This window comes from Uloborus diversus, chromosome 3 (genome assembly GCF_026930045.1).
Source record: "Uloborus diversus isolate 005 chromosome 3, Udiv.v.3.1, whole genome shotgun sequence".
In the NCBI taxonomy this organism is placed as follows: Eukaryota; Metazoa; Arthropoda; class Arachnida; order Araneae; family Uloboridae; genus Uloborus; species Uloborus diversus.
The window spans coordinates 200853338-200875901 of NC_072733.1; the positions used below are offsets into that span (position 1 = coordinate 200853338).

A 22564-nucleotide genomic window follows, 5' to 3' on the forward strand; every position below is an offset into this window, starting at 1 on the left:
TTCACTCTTCCCGCTTGTGTTTCTTTGTATATGTGTATAACTTATTGTTGCATTCAATCTTAGATTTTTTTTTTTTTACAATAGGCCTTAAACAAGCGAAATAGTCCCGATTCAGTGAGTGATTATGTTTTGATTGAAGAAGTACGGCAAGGATGGGACAAAAAAGTCTCTGATAAATGTGCCAGCCGACGGTTTCTAGATCGAGATGAAAGACCTTTGGAAGCACAAGGAAAATGGGTTGGTGAAGGAAAATTCATTCTAAAGAAACGTTCCGAGGTAAGTTTTAAGGTATGATGGCTTTTCATTTTTCAAAGAAAATATGTTTGAAAAACGATCTTCACTTTTTTAAGAAATGGATGAAATTAGAAACTTAATCCATCTATAAATTAATAAAATCGCCTCAGTTACGATAATTTTTACAGGAAGTATAATTCCTTGACATATGGAGACGTCTGGGAGATATTATTCATTTTACCTTCCATTGCAGACTTGGATGTCTCTGAGACTTCATTTATTTCATCTACCATTGTAGCCTTTAATGTCTCCGAGACTTCAATCATTTCTTGTGCCATGAGAGACTGTGTGATGTTTTGGAGAAGTAACTGCTTGTAAAGGGTTTAACTCAAAGCATTTACTAAACAGCGTGTTAGTAAATATTTTACCACTGAATTGTTTCGTGTTTGGGTCATATTGTGTCCAAAATTAAGAAAATTTTTGATTAATAACTTTGTAATTCTGCATTAAAAATGTTCCAAGTATTTTATTGATTAATTTATGTTGTTTTTCATCATAGCGCTTTTACTTAACTACGTTTATCGAACCGTTAAACTAATTTCCAGTAATTTTCTGATTTATACTTTATTGAAAAAAATGCCATCGTCTGAAAAAACTATAAACTAAACAAAAAAAAGACAATGCTTGAAGTGACACTCTCATCCCTACTAAAACTTCATCCAAAATAAAAATTGTTAAAAATGTATAAACTTAAAAAGTTGAACAGTGTTCGAACATTGATACTGACTCCCTTCTTTAAAGAATAGTTCAATTCACAATATTTTCGCTGGTATTAAGGATTCTGCAATACTGCTGCAGTTAATTTTGCTTGCCGTGATTTTGAAATGTGCTTGCTGAGAAATTGCGTAATTTTTTAACAGTTTATAAAAAGCTTACTTTTTTTAATGTTTAGTCTTTAGGTTTCTGAGTGAAGTAAAAGTATGTCGTATTTGCCATCTATCGAGAAAATCGCACACTGAAAACTTGATCACAGTTAATTTTAAGTAAATTGCTTTGCTTTCTACTCTGTTTTCTGATTTGTAATAATATCTACGCTTTCTTCCGAAAAGAACTATTTTGTTATAGAAACGTTTTATAGAATGATTCATGTTACGAACTGCCCTGTCTCAAGGCTTACAGGTCTGACAAACAAATGAAGAAAATCATACAATGAGGCAGAAATTCGCTGAGGTATCGAACTTTACCTTCAATTAAAAGGATTTTCTTAATGCCCTTTACTTATTCAAGTCTCATGTTACTTATTATGTTATTAAGTTTATTTTCCTATTAAATTCTATCACTGCAATCATCAGCAGTTGTTTACTTTGTCATTGTGCAACTAGAAGCGTTTTCCTGTTTTCATCTTGTAAAATTCAATGAAAAATTTAGTTCGAAAGAAGTAATTGATGAAAAATGTGCTTGCATCCATATTCTTAAATCTTCATTTTCTGTTGATTCTTAACTACATGTAAAAAGTAAGACATGTATCAGAACATTGTTACATTTCTATATACGTAAAATGCTTCTTTTTATTATCAAAATTGTTAGTTAACTGAAAAACATATTTTGATTTTAAATCGCATCATTTTAAATATTTTTTACGTAGTATACAGCAGAAGAGTTTTCTGTTTGTTTTCCTGTAAAAATTGCGATGGGAAATTTAGTTCCCAAGAATTAATATATGCTAAATGAGCTCTACATTAATTCTTTTAAAGCATCATTTTCTGCTGATTCTTGTCTGCCCGAAAAAAAAACGGATAGAGATGTATCGAAGCGTTGTTACATTTCTTTCACTACGCTCATAATTAAAGCTAGGCCTTGAAGCAAAGAAAGAATCCAGGTTTTCTTTGAGTCATAATTATGAATGAAGTTTCATCAAGCCTTTTAGCAATCAATTGCAACTTTTCGTACTTGTTTTAATTTATAAGTAAGAGTCAATCAATAATGTATTTTGACGTACTCCAATGGGATTAATTTAGTTGGCACAATTTACCTGAAATACTTGAAGGTTTCTTTTTTAAATACTTTAACAATTTTAAGCCTTTTTATTAGCATATTTCGATGAGATGTGTTTTATAAATTTCAAGCGGTAAAATTGCGCATTGAACTTTTATTTTTTAAATGGTTTCAAATGATTTTTAGTAGCCATTTTGATATTTAAAAATTTTGGGTTTATAACAAAATATAATTATCAGCCGAGATCAAATTTCCCAGACATTTGGTTCTAAGACGACTGAATTCAACATCCTAGCAGCACTGTAAAGCAATCCTTATGCGAAATAAAATTATAAAGGCAACGTTTATAAAGCGCATATGATTGGAAGAGCAAATTTCAGGGGTTACAAAAAAAAACTTTTCCTTTTTTTTTTTTTTAACAAGTCTGTAATAGTTTGCAAGGTTTGTTTTCAGCACAAAGCTATTGCTTTATATCTTAGTCTTTCTGCAACTTTTCATTGTAAAACTGCAAAACTAATAAATAACTCCTTTTTTTTTTACAATCAGAGAAGCTCTAAAAACAAACGACGAACCAGTTTATTTGAGCCGTTAACAATCAAAGTTTTTTCCGGTTTTGAGAAAAGATGTAGAATTTAACTAACGAGTATCAAACCGTAGATAATTTTTATACTCTAAAAATCATTTTTATTTTTAATAAATACCTTAACACAAACAAACTATTTCGTTTAAACTGTAGTAAAACTTATTCGTTTCAGCATATGTAAGGAGGAAAAACACCGACAAACATATTTAATTTTTTAAAATTAAGTTCTGACTTTATATTTATGTTATTCTTTTGTCAACTTGCATTTTCCTAATTGTTAAGATTTATCACGAGAAACACTCCCAGTAGTTGTTTCTGGAACTGTTGCAATGTAAATTCGTTATCACTGAGGCAATATAAAAAAGTTTAATGATTAATACATCATGTAAGGTGATTTTTTTTTTTTTTGCTATTTATGTGACTTAAACTATATTTGCAACAAACCTCTTTGTATCTATAAATAATAATGTTGAATACAGAATAAGAATTTAGTTAATTATATATATTTTTCGGTATTTATTTGGCTGCATTAATGAGCAAATATTATTTATCTACTATGAAAATCGGGAGTAATAAATTCTTTTATCCACGAACATATTGACTATTAATCATTGCCACAAGTCTGAGGCAATAAGTGCTGGGGATTCATAATGTGGTTAAAAAACCGGTAAATAAATATTTATTGTTGTATTGTTTAGTTTACTGCGATGTTTTTTTAATCTTAAAAAATTGCGCTTTTTTCTTGAAAGAATATACTAATTAAGCTTATTGGTGTAAAACAAATTTAGCAGTTTTTTAAATTAACTTGCAGAAAACAAAAAAAAGGGATCAACTGAGTCTAAAAATCAGGTAATAAATTCTTATTTCCACGTATTGACCATTAATCATCGTTATAAGTCCGCTTAGAAAAGTTACATTCTCAAGAAGTTATGTCAAAAATCTGAATAAATATTCATTATTTTGTTTTTTGCCTTAGTTTTATTTTTAGAGCATAGTTTCTGTAACAAGCAGTAAGTTACTGCCCTTAAGCCAGGGCAAAGGCAGAGCTACATGCAATATACCGACAGCCCGGCTTCAGCTTGGTTATTGACAATTTCAGACTGATGAGTCTAACAAAGCCAAAACTGCAGTCCCTGAATGTCATAACCGGGCTGTCGGTACACTTCACAGAATTTCCGTGTTTTAAAATTTTCCTTTTTTTCTGAAGAAAATACGATTAATTGAGCTAGGTTTTAAGAAAAAAAAAAACAGAGTTCGATCATTCATAAAGCTTTTGGAAAACGTTAAATACGAAATTAGTTCTTTTTTCTTTTTTTATTTATTTATTTTTTTTTAACTGTTCTTGATGTTATACCGTTTTTAGAATCCAGCGGCTTCTCCTCGGGTGCTCCTCCTAAGTGAAGGGGGGGGGGCGACAAAACTATGCCGGCTCCTCGTCCTTGTCCCCTGAAATCGCCTTTTTTATGATTGAAATCTCTATACAATCCGCTTTAGAGAAAAACAGCATTCAACGCACAACATTTAGCACCCAGCCTCGGCCATTAATTTGAATTCTGACATTCTGAATTCAAACTGTGTGTTTTGCAATCACAAGTTGCGGTAGAAGCCATATGCAGAAATAAGACACCCAACGAGTAGGAGTTCTATCGCAGTTCGTGATTGCGAAAAACATAATTTTAATTCAAAGTGTCAAAATTCAAATTAATGCAAGGAGCTAGAAGCTAGATGTTGTGAGCTGGATGTATTTGCTTTTTCACTCTTTTATGCTTGTTAAACTTGTAACTTTATTACTAGTTAATCTTAATAATTGAAGACTAAAAACGGAAAACGCAGTAAGTGCCAAATAACAAATTTTACAGGGCATCAAAAATAAGATTCCAGGCGGATTGTGGCCCTTACTGCGTATTCCTTTTTTTTTTTTTTTTTTTTTTGCATTAGGACTTGGACCAACCAGGAATACCTTCAAAAACCTTCAACGGCATTTACTGCGTTCTCCACCGCACAGGCGCTAACACTTGCTCCACTGGCGTACCCTAACAATGTTATCTTAACTACTTTTAGGGGACATAGGCACATAAATCGTTTAGCACACTGGGACTTTGTTTTGACGAAAAAAAACAAAAACAATTTTTTTTTTTTTTTTTTTTTTTTTTTTTTTTGTTGCACTTAATGCATTTTCCAAGTCTTCTTTTTCTCAGAAACAAGTTCAATAAGTTTGAGAAGAAAACGTTTTCAGAGAAGATCGTTTTTCTTGTTTCAAGATACTATGCTTTTTAAGCTTAAAAATTTAATTTGAAATTAATTTGTTTTAGGCTGTGCTAAACCCTAAACGAGCACAAGAGCAGAGTAAATTTAACATAGGGGAACAGGCCCCCATGGCGGCCTCAGGTGCATCTACTGGTGCAAGAAGCAAGACGGGCTTACAAAGACAGAGGAGATGCTTAGATGATGATGAAACGCTGTATAATGCGCAACAAAAATGGAAAAGGAAAGGCTGGCTTGAAACGAAGGAGAAAGAGGTAATACTCTTCCTGAAGAAAAAAGCCCTTGTCAGATCTTCATTTATCTATATGCCCACATCTTCTGCATTGAAAAGGTTTTACTTGTTAACCCGAAACACGTGTATGCAGTAATTTGCCGCTTCTGCGCGTTATTGACCTTAGGTTTTATTAATTTATTCTTCCTGGAATATTATTTTTGTTTCATCCAAGGAAAAAACTTTTTAAAACCTTGATTTTGAAAACAAATTACGATACGTGAATTCATTGCTCTTACTACCCTATCTTCATTCGTTGTGGTGGTACCCTATCATGATTACGGGACTTCTGATTGGATTGCTAAAATATCTACAGCTATCAGTGTGAAGATATACTTATCTTCTTTATGAAAAAATTTTCCTTCAGTTCTGTCGTGTCTACTCCAGATTGGCAATCCCGAAAAAAGGGCGAAAAAAGCGCCAAAGCGCAGTTAGCTTAATCGCTTTCAGTGGTACTTTCCACTCTTCGATGTTTTAAAGATTATTTTGTTCCTTTCATTCAAGTCAGAAAGTCAAATCAAGTTACATACTTTGCAGTATTGCAGGCTGTGTATACTGAATTTTGCTACCTTAAGTATTTTATATCGTTAAAGCAAAAGCATAATTATGAGAACTTTGAAATTTGAGATAAGTTTTCTGTGAATTTTGCAAAAAAATTATTTTAATGATTCTAAACAAAGCCTTAATCGAATGTCGATTGACATCTGCCTTCTTTTCGTTATACGCATGATGATTGAGCAGTTGAGAGTGTTTTAAGCAGGTTAATCGAGGGTAGAAAGAGTTTAAAATTTAAAACGAACTTAAAATAAAATAACCTATGGGTGTTTAAACTGGTCAATGTACCTCAAAATGGTATCTTGCTCTTTATGAGTGTCCTAAACGAATTAATGAGGAGACTGTTACTGACATCTTATGTTAATCCGAAGTATTTTCTCCCTGTTGGTTGGAACACCGTGGTCGGCATTAAATGGGGTTGTTTCCTTTAGTCAAAAGTACTACTTTTAATCACTGATATTGATAGAATAAGCAAAATAATAATAATAATAATAATAATAATAATAACATGGAGCGAGAAAAAACTTTCATTTTCCCAACGCTTAGTTGTAAATTTCTTTTTTAAAATGTCCAATTTTCAAAATAAGGAGCGGCCTATATGACGTCATAAATGATGTACTTTGGCGCATCTGTCTACCGCATTTCCACGTTATGATAATCAAGAAGCTAATTAAATATTGCGCTCTACGCTTGCTATCAACCATATCGTTGCCAACACATGTTTGTAAGGAAGCGAATTAAATATTATTGCCTGCGAATGGCATCACTGAATGGCATTTCATCAATTCTGATGTCGTCGGCAGAAGCGTAAACAATGAAATCGCACCGATTAAAATAATGTTTTTTAATATTAAACTTAGTCAAATTATTTTAAAAAAAATGATCATATCCTATGTTTTTAAGCATGCTCTTTCAGAAAAAACGCATTTAAAATTCTTGAAACGACCTCATTGCACCTTGAGAGATTCATGACATTCTTATTTGGTACTTGCTGGTCGATTCTTCATCTACTGGTTTCTTTTAGAAACTTTTGTTTGGGATTTAGTGCAATAGACCACCAGTGGCAGTGCTTATCGAGCCCTCTTTCTCTCATTTAAATTAGGAGTGTTTTGTTGTTTTTCCTAGTACTGTATTTGCTATGCGTCACATTTTGTTAGTTCTCATGCGAAATACATTTGCATGGTTTTGATTAACAGTATATTTAGTTTTATGTTACGAAACGTAAAATTACACAGATAACAGCAAATAATATGGGAAGAGAAAGACTGATGTTAAATGTTTGAGAGGTTTTTTTTTATTTTAAACTTCCCGAACCTGGTATTGCAACACATGCGGCTACATCTTATCTGCTATAGAAGAATTTATTGCAAATATCCATATAATGTTTATGTGTTTTAATAATATTTGTAACATTATATTTAACTATGTTTCAGGAAAAACCAGATAGGAAATCTAAAGCATCTGCCTTAAGAAAATTCCGACAGTCGTCAAAAGGTAATTGACTTATTTTTCTATATATTTGTGAATACTTGTTTTATTGTGTGTTGGTATATTTTTGCTTCCTTTTTTTATTAAAAGTTGCATAAAAAATTAATAGTTTAACACGTGTTGTATTACTTACTAATTATTGCTTTATTTTGGGTGGTTTTCTTTGCATATTTCAATAGCACTGAGTTTTCTGCACTGCACTTAAATTTTTGGAATCATCATTCTAATTATCTTGGAATAAATAAATCTCTTTACAATTTTATTTATTTATTTTTTAAATCTTAAAATTGGCTTTTTCTCTATTTTCTCCACGAAGTAAGTATCTGTTTAAATGTAACGTAATACGTTCAATTTTTTGTAAATGAAAAAAATGTAATGATGTAAGCACTGAGCATGTAAGTTTCACATGCTCAGTTTTTATGTTAAATATATTGTCGCAGTTAAAAACAACGAATAATTTAACGGCTGACCTTAAAAATGCAACTCATATTAATGAGATGTTATTGAGTAACAAGTAATTAAACCTCAGCGGTGATGATACTCGCTGTTTACAGCTTTTGAAATCGCCTCCGTATATATAAACTGCGTATTTTACTAACTCATTAAGGCCCTTCCAAATCTGAGTGCAAACTCATGGAGGGAGATCGGAATTACGAGCGAGAAACAGTCTGGACGTCATTTTAACGAATGTCCAGACTGTGCCTAGCTCGTATAATGAATGTCCGGATTGTGCCTTGCACGTATAATGCATGTCCAGACTGTGCCTAGCTCGTATAATGCATGTCCGGATAGTGTCTTGTTCGTATAATGCATGTCTAGACTGTGCCTTGCTCGTATAACGCACGCTCAGACTGTGCCTCGCTCATGATTCTAATATCTCTCCCAACGTGCGCGTTCCAATCTGGAACAGCCTTCAGCTGTGTCAGTGCTACGGTGAAAGTGATGATATGTCCCGGATTAATCAAGAACTAAAATATGATCCTCTGCATAATGTACGATAGATAGATTGGTAGATGGATTGATGAAGTAGATTCCAATAAGTTATTTTTTGGTAATAAATAGTACAACAAGCTGTACGGAATTCTACATTAACTTGAAGATGAATATGCTCTTTGTTACTGATTTTCAAATGACTTGTTTTAATGCAAAATAGATTTATCACTCCCTATAGTGAGAAAACACTGCTTCTTCACGTAGTCAACAACATTGATGTGACCCAACAAAAATAATAAATATAATTTTTTGATTATAATGTAGCACATGTTACTGCAAATACATAGTTGAATGATTGAAATTAATTATCAACTTGGGGATATTTTCAGCAAGAATTATGACCAGCTTCATAAGTTTGCAAATGAGGACCTTTGTGAATAAAATTGGTTTTCTAAAGTAAGTTCAAGGCAATCAGCGTTAAGGTTTTTAGCCCTTTTTTTTTCTGATCATCCTACAATCAGAGTTTTTCTTGTAAGATGTTATAAATGTGCGATGTTGTGAAGTTGTTGTCAATGTTGCGATAACAAACATTTTGAAATCTTTAAACGCTTAAGCACCGAAAATAAATTTGTTTGAGGAGTTTAAGAAAAAGATGAAAACGTTATGTTTGAAAGAACTAATGACATGTTCATCCCCACAAAAATTTTCATTTCTTCAAAAATATTATTTATCAAGTTTATTTGCTAAACGATTATCAGTTGTGTTGTATGATTTGGTTTAACAAGGGCTGTAACAGTACCGCACTGAGCAATGCAATCCATCGCGTTTGTATTCTAGGTCAGCTCAAAGTTATTAAACTTTTTGTACGTAAAGGCAAACGAAACTGATTCGTCTAAAAAAGCAACGTATGCTTATTGATAATTTCAACTGAACTCATAACTTGCTAATCTGCTTACCCTAAGTCAAAATTCTTAATATCTTTAACGATATTATGCAAAACAAACAGTTTTAGCAAATTGAAAATATAGTTTACTCTCTCTCTCTCTCTCTCCCTCTTCCTGTCTCACTCTACTTTATATCTAACAAAACAACTTTAACTTGAAACTAAAACATTTTGAGCAGTAAAACTTATTTATTTCAATTCTTTTCTGTTTAACATCTCATATTGCTGATTTTAATGGTTCTAACACTGTAATATTTTTGGTTGCATCAATCATTACTATTACAGGTGATAGTGTAAGAGAAAGCCCAAGAATCAGCAATACTAACAAGATATCTTGCTGTTGCTGCTGCTAATGCTTGCCATCTTTTAATCGGTTAGTGCACTTTTCTAAAGCTAGTGCCAAACATAATAACTGCATAATTATATAAATTAATAGGATGTAACAAAACCCACGTAAGATAATAAGTATGTAAAAAAGTATGCACTCGTGTCCAAAAGTTAAACATTATTCGCAAAAGTTGAAAATTTTCGACTTAATTTAGAAACAATAATTCTCTGAGAATCATTAGGATAAAGGAAAATGGCTGTGCATGTTTAGTTAACATTTCGTATTCGAAGACACCGGTGGAAACCAAAACTTGAATAAAACATCTTCGATTTAATTAAAGCAGTGGTTCATAATTGCTTTTATACCAAGAAAGGCGAACAACTATTGGAAGATGTCACTGTGGCAATAGAATGCTTTTAAGTAACGAATTGTCTTAGATGTAAGGGATATTTGATTGACCCTATGCTAAATTATGTCAAATTTCTAAATCTGCCTCAGCGTACAACCTCCAGACCACGGCTGAAATCCTACCTCTGGAGATATCATCCGAAAACCAATTACAGCTGTTAAAGCCAGTTTTTCGGTTGGCTGCTTTTGTGAGTAACAACTACCTAGAAATATTCATTTTTATTAAAAACCGAGTGATATCAGATGAGAAGTTCTGAAAAAAAAAAAACTGTCTACAAGTTTCATGTCTGAATACTGGAAGGCAATATATCAATGCTTTGTTGGCGCCTATATTAGTTTCTGTCCTGCTGACATCTGTTGTTAGAGGAGTCTAGATAGTTGGGGAAAAGTAAATGGAATTAGTTGGGTCACTGTCATGTCAGAAATGAGCTCACTCAGACTTAGTTTTACAATTTGTTATCATTGTACCACGATCGAAAGAAACAATTTCAACTCGTTTTTACTAGGGAAAACTTAATGGTATTTTTTTTTTTTTTTTTGCTTTTCGTCCCCGGAAAAGTTGTTTCGGAAAGCATCTCAAGGAAGAACTCACACATCCTTGACACGTGTTCGGATACTCTGCTAAGAATCCAGGGCAGAGGCCACAAGTTTATCATTCAACTGTTTTGGATACTTTCGTTCCAAAATGTCATTCTCGGTTCTGACTTTCGTTTCCTGGAATTTTCATAAGCTGAATAAGTGTGGACGTAAGTGATGTAGAAGCACCTTACAGCCACTGCCACCCATCAAGCTTCCTTCCGAAATTGAAAACTGCTCGCTGTTGAGCTTCTCCTCGTAAATATGGTAAATTTGTTGTGCATGGCTGGCCGAAGTTCCCAAGCTTTGTTGTCTTTTCAGGTACTAGTTGTTTCACTCATTCTGTTTTACTCCGGTTGAAAATCATACTGTGACACTTCTCATGGGGAAAAAAAGTCATTATTTTCTTTGTTGTGTTGTTTTCTCTTTATACCCGCATTGTACGTTTCCTTAAAATGAAATAATCGTATCTAATGAAACGTGCATGTCTAAAAAGTTCACATAAACAAGAGAAATGGCTTAACTTTTGGAAACGAGTGTATTGTTTCCGGATAATTTCTAAATTTCATTTAGCTACTCTGCTATAACTTAATAAAACCAGTGATTTAACAAAGCTCTTGACTGCGAAATAAGATTGTCATTATTTTAGTAACTATTTTTTTTAGTATTTAACATTTGAATCAAGTTCAAACAGGAAAATTTTTGATTTATTCTAATTATATGCAGTAAGGAAAAACTCAGTATATTTTTAATTTTTTGTTCTTTGAAGCTTATGCAACTGCTAAAAAAAACTCGTACTTGTTCAAGAAATCAGAATTTTTAATTAAAATTTCAAATATTATTAGAAATTTATTCCAAGTTGTTATTTTTTCTTTGAAAAAGAAAGATATGTTTGAGTTTTTCTTGCTTTATAACCTAAAAATGCCCTTCATTTTTTTTTTTTTTAAATTTCAGCTGACTTCAGTTTTCTTTGATTATTTCTATGCCTCGGCTATTACAGTTTTGAAGTCAGAGACCTGAACCTTTTGATTACTTTAAAATTGTATATTTTATTTTGCTCTTGAAAATGCACTATAATTTTCGTTGCTGTGCAAAATTTTTTTTTTTCCGCATAATCAGTGTCCGAAAAATATCGGCTCCTGATTTCCCGGGCGACTACAAATTACCATAGCGTCGAGTTCTTTCCATATTTCACTGGATTTTTCTATTACGTCTAAAAACAGCACCCATGCATATTGCTTATCCTACCTACTATCTTGATCCGAGTTCTTCGGATTATTTACTATTTTTATGACTGGATATGATCAAAAAAAAAGCTTTGACACTAATATCTTTGAAAAATATAAAGAGACCCAATGATAATGACAGAGTGAACATCAAAAAGAGAAACTATTCAAGAAACACATTTTTGCTTGCAACAGAACATTTCTGTAGTTAGAATGTTTGGATCTGCACTAACTTTTGCTTGTGAATTTTCCCATGATCTTCCTTTGTTAAAATTGTGTTCATACTAGTTCCAAAAATACCGATTTGATGCAGAAATTCTTTGAAAAATTTGAGAAATAAGGTAGAGCAGCTGCTGTATCTAAAGCCCTGCATACGGAGCTTAAGCGACACGCTCAATCATCCGCCATCTTGGGTCTTACCTCCACTCTTTCTCTATTTCTACAGATCATAAAAAGAAATGATTTAAGCCTAACTAGAAATTTCAACGATTCAAATCGTGGTTCAAAAAATGCCGTTTTCGTCATTTCAAGCATAAAAACGTCGATGAGGAGCTTAAAGTAAAAGGCGATTTTTTTTTCCTTGTCGCACTTAGATACTTGAAGCACAGAAAAATATCAGCTGATACTGATAGTTTCAGAAAAGATGGAAAATCGACCTTTTCACTTTCCAAAAGCGGCCTGTGGGTTAGATGATATGTATCTTCATATATTTAATATCCAAAATCACTGATCGAGTAGCGTTCTGACGTCACCAGCAATGAAGTTATTTTTAAAATGAATTACTTTACAATTGAGAATGTTTATTGAAGTTGGTATATATATTTTTACGAGAAAATAGCTGAGAGATTCTTGATTTTTTTTTTTTTTAACTGCTGACTTTTTTGGCACCAAAAAGAGTTAATGAACTTCAACCTCGCTTATTTTGCCAGAAAGGAACAATTGCCCAAAGTTATGCGTTCTGAAATTTCAACGATCTATCCCCAAACAGGTTGTTGCTTTACTCGAATGAAGAAGCAATTTTCCCTCGGCATACCTTTACGGGTGATTTTCTAGTTTTAAAATTATTAGGGTATTAAATGTTACGTTGCCCTTTGAAACAAAACAAAAACTGTCTTGTTATTCCGAGGCGTAGAAAAGATATAAGCCTTTGAAAATTGAAAATGCAAGTAAGATTTTTTAGATAATAAAATAGGATTCCAAGTTTCCCAATGGATTCAAACTTGCATTTGGTAATTCCTCCTGCACGTTTGAGGCACTTTTGAATCCATTGGGAGACTGGAATCCTATTTTTTCAAATATAAACCTTGAAGGGGCCGCTACTGAAGCACTGGTCACTACTGGTCTGTTTACCTTAGTTTTGTTGGAGCTCTATTATTGCAGGCTTTTATTTTAGTATAAAATTTTTGAGTTTTTGTTATCTTTTCATTCAAATGTGAATGTGAAAACACAATTCTTTTTCCTATGGGTCAGCTGCCCAATATAAGCACCAAAACCTTTTCATAAATGAGTGTCACCAAGAGCGAGTTTTCGAAATGCAAGTTCAGTGGCATTTTTTCATCACATTCTATTGGAAACGACAGATTGATGAGACGTTTCTAGAATTTTGAAAAAGGTTTGCCCTCAAAGAATTGTAAAAAATCACATGACTCCACTGGATAAACTTAGGTATCGCTCAAAAAATATTTGAGAAATGTTTTTTCATTTTGTTGAAGTCAAAGTATTGGAAAAAAAGAAAAAAAGCAGCTGAGGAAAAAAAAGTGTCGGCATAAAATATTTTGTATCACCTTTGCAAAACTTGCACAATTTTGAACCGTCAGCCTCGGTGCTCTTAATGCATGTTCAGCAATGTGTGGGGAAAAACTCATGGTGTTAATAAAGAAAATTTTCTTCAACATCAGAATGTATTACAACTAAAGGTGCAAGATTATGCTGCCGTGTGCAGGTAAAGGGCAGTAACTGCAAATTTTTCATTTTTTTGCATTTTTTTTGTCATCTATTGTACGTTAGCTTTATTGTACAAGCTTGCTTATTTGGTATCCGCTGAAAAAAATAGGCTCGAAAAGAAAGTCTAATTCCAAGATTTTCCAATAGTTAATATTGAAACCGATACACATCAAATATCTCGAAAACTCATTTCTGAAGAAAGATACTGCCGTTTACCTGTACATGGCAGTATATGGCAGTATATTGCTATGCATATAGTAATGCATGTTGACTTTGGGGAAGTATTTCAACTGAAAACTTACAGTAAAAACATAAAACTTGGAAGTCAATATTTCGGTCTTCGAGGTCTTGGTAAATGTCTTGAAACAGCGACGGTTTGACATGGGTGCACAGAAAAAACATGTTTTTTTTGTGAAAAATTGTGTTTTTGAAAATATGTTTAATAAAAATTAAAAGCTATTTGTTGTTAAAATTATATTTTTAAATATATACATAGTTTGAGAGGATTTTCGATCTGGGTAGGCTCTCAATTTCGTGCGATGTTTCGTAGCATTAGGGAAGTACTCCATCATCCTTTGGAGAATGGGCACTCCTGTAAAATATGCGTATAGTAGAGAAAAAAATACGTAATTTAATTCTGAGGAATTGAGAAAAAAAATTTCAATTGATTCTTTTAAAGTGATTAACTTGGACATTTATCATCATTTTTCCTTCAGTAACCATCATCATGCAAAGAAAAAGAGCTCAACGGCTTCATAAAGCGGGTATCTTAAAAATTTAATATGACTTTTAGTTAATTACTTTTGATTCAGCGAGTTTACCTTTTAAGCGTGAACTACGTAATTAATTTTAAGGCAAAAATTAAGTAAAAAATACAATTTCAAATAATTTTCTGTTTTCACCATAATCAATTATTGCTAAGATCCAAACTAAACTTTTCTGACTTTGTAGAATAGAAACTAATTTCCACGCTTCATATAATAAAGTAAAGTTAGAGAAAAAATTTGCTAGAACTTCTCTCTCAGAAAGTCCACCTGACATTTATAATTCCTCCTTTGCTACATAAAACTTCTATAAAAAGTGAGACAAAGTAAGAACATTTGTAATAAAAACGGATAAGAAACTAATATACAGAATGGTTTTATGGTCACGACCCTTATTAAATCTGATACGATAAGAACTATGCAATACGCTTTTGACTCATTGAATACAGAAGGCCTTAGTAAAAGGGTTTTTTTTTATAACATGCTTCTTTATACTTTAAAGATAGTGCTAAAGTGTAGAATCCCGTACTAAGAAAATGTTTGGTTGCTACCTGGAAACATATGTTTAGAATTTTCGTGAAATTTGTATAACACGATCTTTTCAATAAAATGGTTTGCCGTGTTTTGTTTGAATGATTTTTTTTTCTTTTTTACGGTAACTCTGAATTTCTTAATCATATTTTCTTTTAAATAATACTTCTGTACCTCGGAGGGATGCAACACTATGTTCATTTGGGGAAAAAATGGGCATAGTGTTGTATCTCTCCGAGGTACAGACTTATATTGAAAAATAACATTCATTTTTATAAAGCAAGCATAAATCAGAGATACAAAAATAAATCAAAATATGAGACCATTAAATGAGTAAAGTTTCATGTGAAAAAAAGAAAGAAAGAGAGAGAGAGAAATAAATTATGATATCCAATTTTAAATGTAAAATATTACTTATCGAATGCGACGAAATTAATTTTTTCTGCATCATTTTTTCTTTTCTTATGTTCACAACCCTAATTTTTCATACCTGGGCAATGTGGGCCTTAAAGAAATATGGTTTCAGCATCGTGGTGCTGCATGCCTTACAGCAGTAGAAAATAGCCTTTGTTTTCTTGGTCGTGTGATTTCAGAAAATGCAAACGCTAATTCGCAACTCAGATCTCGTTGCATTCCCTCCCTCTCAATCTTTTTGGTATCTTGAAATCTTAAGTTAAAGCTATAAATTGAGAACCTTGAGTTTTTTAAGTAATTTATAGTTAGCATAAATTGTCTCAATTACGAGTACATAAATATGTTGATATGTGATTTTTGAGCAAGAAGTCGGGTGATTTCTCTCACTCAACCATGTTAGGTCGTTCATTACATGCAGCACATGAATTATTATTAATGATTTATACAACTATTGTTAAGAAAAATACTGTGACGTTATTCAATCTGTATTGAATTAACGACCTGTCTTAAATTAAAAACACAAATTAGATCAAACAAAACGAAGAAGATATACAAAATAGTCTCAATAAATGGCTCATATGAAAGACGTTAGTGTACGTTCTCGAGTCCTTTTCTATTCTTTTCTTGCCACAAAACAGGCAAGATTGTGTTTTTTCTACCATTTCAGCTAATTATCTCAAACTTCCATTTTTCCCACGTGCACCTCTTTGTTTCTTGGTGTCTCGCATCACATTACACGGCTGCTAGTAATTAATCTGAGGTGATCAATGTGTTGATGGGGGTATTTGAAGAAGGGCTTTTATGTTCGCACACACATTGGAGATTTGGGCTGCTTCATTACGCCATGAATGAGCAAGAGGTGCACACGTCTGTTGCGCAACGTATCATTATTGAATTTCTTGAAAAAGACGGGACCGAACCTTCTGAAACTGCGAGGCAACTTCCCGCACAGTTTGTGGAAGAAACACTTTACACCCTCTAATGTACTAGTGGACTAAAAAAATTATGGCAGAGAAAGAAGCTGTAGGAAATGAACCTGGTGAAAGGAGACCGCGTACAATCATCCATGTAGACAACATTGCTGCCATTTGCGACGTTAATGAAGAAGAATAATGCAAACTATTACCGTCACCTTTTGGATTAAGCGCAAGTTGCATATCACAAAAGCAGAGCCGGCAAGCGATGCGTAACGTCATTCTCTGCGAAACTGCAAGGCCACATACTGACACTTTAAAGAGGGCAAACTTAGAGAACTTTCATTGAACATATCTAGAGATCTCTCCGAACAGTCCAGATTTATCGCTCAGTGGCTACCATTTGTTTGGACCACTCTAAAAAGATCTGGGAGGACATCAATATGATGATAATGCAAGTACAGAGGAGTTCATGGGCAATTGCCGTTGCACATGTCCCTTTCTTTCTATCACGACGGCATCGAAAACTTAACAATCTGATAAAGTAAATGTGTATCAGAGGAAGGACATTATGCTGAAAAAGGATGGCTTATGAATATTTTGTTTTGTTTGACACAAAGAATTGTTTTTAAAAATTGCGGTAAGACGATGATTTACACTCGTAATTCATCTTCTAATTATTTTTTAATAAATATATTTTAGCATAATGAGCTAATTGTATTTTTACGTTTAAAAAAAATCCCTTTTAGCCATGCTTATTATTCATAACGGTAGATTATATATTTTTCACCTAGAATATTCAAATGACTTTTTTAATTTCCATGAAGTTTTACTAAAATTTGAATCGGTAGTTTTATTTTAAAATTGGAAATACAGCATTCATTAGTTCCCACTGTGCCGTTTGAAAATTCAGTTGCCTTAATCAATAAGCATACTTTATAGTAATAGGTAATTCTCATGTATTAATCAATTATTGTACTTATTTATTCGTTTATTGTGTCACAATCTATTCACTCATTCATTATTTTAGTTAATCATTTATTTGTTGAAAAATATTTTTAATAAACAGATAGAAAATATTTCATTAGAAAAATGTTTTATTTTTAACTTTGCCTCATCGAAAAAGAAGGTGAAAAATTATCCTCTTTTTATGAATGTATAAATTTACTGCCTAAAAAACAGTTGTAATGAAAGTTTTATAAAAGTACATTATTTCACCTCTATGTACTGCAATTTTCGAAACAAATATCCAAATATCACTTTGAAAAAGGTAAGTTACCTGAACTATTTCACTTTGCTCCACATTCCTCTACATACATTTGCGCAAGTTTTATGTGATGGCTGAAGGTGCTTGAAACCTTTTACTTATGTATAATAATGCTTGTAACACACAATAGTTGTAGAAAATGGAAAAATAGAGATACTGTAATTTTAAACATACATTTATACACTAAAACTAATGCACTCTATTATTGATTTTTCGATTCACCATGCACTTCTGGTGAATACAAATCGTATAAAAAATCAAATTTTATCAATTTACAAAAAGTAACAGATTTAACTATTAGTGAAATATGTAGAAACAACAAATTTGACAAATTTTCAAACAAAAGTGAAATAAGACTCTTACAGATAAAATTAACTGCAATTGCAATGTATACAAAGTAAAATTAAAATGATGCTATTTCTTTTTCTCCGTAATAGTTTTAAAACTTTGTAATATTGTATATTGGAAAAGTAGGAATAATGTTATTGCTATTCCATTTAGGGGCACGATGCATAGGTTGGAAACTCGTGTTTTATAGCAACAACTTTGTTTTGAACAGTAAAATGACTTTTTAAGCGATTCATACACACATCCATGGTTTACTGCTTCTTAAAATTAGCAAGCTCTTAGTTAATTCAGTACTATTTTGGTAAGAGAGCAGTTATTACACTAGAGTCTCGAAAAAATTGTGAAAATGCTAGGTTATCGGAATGTGTGCAGGTTTTTCACATCGGGTGTTTTTGTTCTGCCGGCGTATGGCCGAATTTACAGATACAGATCGTAGATTTTATGAGTCAGAGCAGAGCCCTTTTACTCCGTGTGAGGGATGATAACGTTGAAACGACATGAAGTGGTGATCTGAAATGAAAAAAAAAAAGAAAAAAAGGGGCAAGGAGGAAAGCTGGGAAAAAGAGGAAGGGAACAGGAGGTGAAAAAGCCGGAAAAGCAGCACCAGGCGGTGAAGCTAAGGTGGCGGGAGGCTGGAGATGAATCCCTCAATAAGGTCCTTCATCCTAGTATGGTAGTCCTTCTTGTAGGTTTCGGGAGCGGAGGTCCTTTGTCTGCTGTTGGTAATCGGGAACCTTGAGGGGTGGGGCGCAGGAGTCCGGATCTTTGGTCTTCGGGGGCAGTTCCAGTCAGAGGCTGAGTGTTCCCCATCGCAGTTTATGCATCTGAGGTTTTCTTTTTGGGTGCACTCTCTTGAATCGTGTGCAGCAGCGCAGAATCTGCAGACAGGTGTTTTCCTACATCCATGTGCCGAGTGGGCGAATCCTTGACAGTTATAACACTGCGTGATGTCGTTTTCTTTTTTCTTCAGTTTCTCCATGCTATGGCCGAATTTTCTGGATTCGACTGAATTTGAACCCGAATAACTAGGGAGTCAATGCATCCACCATTTTGGTCCTTAAAAAAAATCGACAACTCTTAATTTACTCCCAGTACTTATAAAAGAAGATAAACTAGAATGTTAAGATTATAAAAGTAAATGGTTGTTTGTCATAGAGAAATGCACTAATGGTACACAGAAAAGATTTTGTAAAGATTTCAAAATTGGGAAGAAATAAGAAAAAGAATAGTTAATCGAAACGGCGTGTGCTGGAAATCTGGATCTGGGACTTGATAGCGAAAGAAGTACTCATTATCATAGTAAACTTATTATGTTTTTATTTCAGTTATAACGAGCTCCGATTTAACGAGGAAATCAAAAATGCTTAGCTGTACAATGTTCGGTGGTACATAAATGCTGTACAATGTTCGGTCTATTGGAGTATAAATCGCTTTTAACGAGCAAACTCCGGATATAAAGAGCGATATTTTTGTAAGTCATAAAACTTCTACACTTAAAAATTCAGGAAACTTTTACAGTAAATATTACTGTAAAATGGAGTGTTTACAGTGCAGAAAAAATTTACCGTAAACTGTGCCGAAAAAAGTAAACGATTGCAGCACCAATTCATACTCTACGTGACTTACAGTGACAAGCAGATAACACTGTACTTCTCCTCACTCGATGTGTCAAACTGGTATGTTAGTCCGCAAAGCCGCCTGCCAATACGAAGGTCCCGAGATCGAACCTGCTGCTCGCATGTTGCGTTTTTTAACTCTCGTTTATTCTACGGTAAAATTTTACAGTAAAATATGATTTTCCGGTAAAAGTTACTGGCAACATGGATGCCAGTAACTTTTACCGTAGAATTTCAGGATATTTTTAAACAGTGTATAGACTTCTTTCTTTCTGGAAAAATTCCTTTAGCAGTCCGAAGTCCACTAAATCTCAACGGATTTTCGAAGTTAGATCAGAACTCCAGATGACAGTCTTTTTCTAGCCATGAGTAATCAATGAACACAAATAACAATGGCCCGCGATGAAATTGTTGTCTCCGAAGTGTGAAGGTTTTTTGGAGCCAATTTGAAGCCAGAAAGTTCCCACTGCGTACCATTTATTTTTTAAAAGGGAGGAGTGAGGTTAATTCGATACAAAAACGTATATTTTTGATTTTTTTGACGTGAAAGTTAATGTATATTTATTTCTATAAGCATTTTAATAATATTCTGTATCAAATTAATTTAGTCTTCTGTATCAAACTAACTTTACTCCGCCTTAAATTTACTTTATTTTGCTCACAGCTTAAGTTCCATATGTCCAAAGAATAATTATATACCTAAATTCAGCAAGTTGTGTACTTTAAATATCGTTTTTCTTTTAAGAAACTTATTTAAAAATGGATTCTGAATACTTTGTGAAGAAAAATCTTGTAATTATTCAATACGTGTAAAATGATTTTGCAAGAAAACCTGACGTAATAAAAGTTAACGGATTGAAAATTCGGATTTAGCGCGTCATAAGTATATAAAAACATTTCAGATGCTTTAAGAAACAGACAAAAAGTTTAAATTCGGAGCCACACAGTACAATTTAGTGCTTTCTTTTCTCAAAAAAAACTGAGCAAATCAAGAGGGTAACGTCTTAACTAGCTGAATTATTATAACCGATACAACTTGACTGCACAGTTAAGTAATTGAAACGAGCTGCAAGTGATCTGTATGTATTTATAACGCACTAGCGATACGCTCACGGTGGTCCCCTTACTAAGAGTGTCATCTGCGGCGCCATTGATGAAGACATTAAATATGCAGAACAAAATAAAAAACTAATCTCCTCACCCGAAAAAAAGAATACTTATAATACACTTTACAGCTAGCAAACTTTTTAAAAATCCCACCCCCTCCCCTCAAGAAAAAAAAAAATTATTAAAATAACTTTACGGCTAGAACAAAATGAAAATCCACCTTCCGCCGAAAAAAAAGAAATTAATTTAATTCTGCATTGCAATTAGAAAAAAAATACAGATCCTTCCCCCCCCCCTCCAGAAAAGAAAATATTCTTATCAAAATAGACATTACAACTAGAATAAAATGAAAAAAAAAAAACCTTCCCCCGTCAAAGAAGAGGATTTGATTAAAATACGCATCACCATTATGACAAAGTGATAACTCCTTCTCCGTCTGAGATAAAAAGGGAACTTGAATAAAATACACATTTCAATTAGAATATAGCTTAACCTCTCCCTACCCCAAAAAATAGAAGGAGATGAATTAAAATACGCATTATAAATAGAGCGAAATACAAATCATGCCTTTCCCCCAGAAAAGAAAATAATTTAATTAAAATAGGTATTACAGCGAGAGAAAAAAATGAAAATCCCTTCGCCCGCAAAAAAAAATTGTTTAATTAAACTACACATTCATATTAGATCAAAATGGAAATCCCCCTCCCCACCCCTCGAAGAAAAAATAATCTAATTAAAATACTTGTTAAAATTAGAACAAAGTAAAAATCATCTCCACTCCCCCTTCCCAAAGAAAAAATATTAATTAAAATGCGCATTAAAATTCGAACGAAATTGAAATTCCTCTTCCCGAAGAAATAACCAATAATCACAGCACAGAAGATTTAAAAATAAAGAAAAAAAGAATTAATCTAAAGTATGCATTACAAAAAACCGAAATTCACATACCTGAAGAACAAAGAATTAAATTAAATACGCACAAAAGAGAAAAAATCCCAGTTACACTAAAAAAAAATTACCAGTTCCTAAAAATACTCATGCGCCCCAGTCCCGAAAAAAAAAATCTTCTGATAAAATGTGCACAAATATGTAACATAATTTGAGCATCAAGCGTATTCCGCGTAGTAATAAAAAAAAATCCTATTAGAAAAACAATGATTGTCCCTCAAAATATTATAAATAATTTTATTTAATTAAAAATAGGTAATTTTAAAACTTGAAAAAAGCATGCGAAATGACATAAAATTCTTCCAATCCAGAGTAAAGTAAAGAATTTTCTGTAAATTAGAAACGCTTATAACACTCGTTCTGATTAGCTTATAAATTTGGCACAAAATTCATCTTGTTTGAAAACAAGCTCTTTTGAATGATATAAAATGTTGAGATGCGCGAGAAATGTTTTGCTTCCATAAAAAATCTAGCTCAAAAAAAAATATTTTTTAACCATGTTATTTTCTCTTTGCAGGAGAAGAAGATGGACAATTGAGGCAAGCTCATAGTGAAGGTGAAGATGAAACAAGAGAAAATGCTGTATTGAGATTCAAGAGACTATCCCTAAAGAAACTAAAGACCTGGAGATGACAGTTACCGAAACCAGGGACATGAACATGATCCCTGGGAACTTTAACTTATTTTTACTTTCCATTAACTCTGAGGTTGCTAATAATTTATTTATACTTTTTGTCATAAAAGCCATGACATACATTGGTGACTAGTAAACTTAATTCATGGATTAAAATATAAAAGGTTCTCACAGGATTACAAATTTTTACGCCGAGTGAAAACTATATTGAGGATTTGTGAGACAATATTGATCAGTTATATTAGTGCTACAATCAAGCGTATAAAGTTAGA

The 22564-nt window shown here is 32.8% G+C and overlaps 1 protein-coding gene across 1 annotated transcript in view; it reads left to right on the forward strand.

Annotated features, from left to right (window-relative positions):
* The window catches only part of LOC129219127 (1-phosphatidylinositol 4,5-bisphosphate phosphodiesterase epsilon-1-like), a 79976-nt gene extending 57685 nt beyond the window's left edge, over window positions 1-22291 (forward strand). Inside the window, 4 exon segments of the mRNA XM_054853447.1 lie at window positions 85-276; window positions 5125-5331; window positions 7337-7397; window positions 22176-22291. Of these exon segments, the coding sequence (XP_054709422.1) occupies window positions 85-276; window positions 5125-5331; window positions 7337-7397; window positions 22176-22291 (576 nt within the window).
* Window positions 22292-22564: the final 273 nt, after the last annotated feature.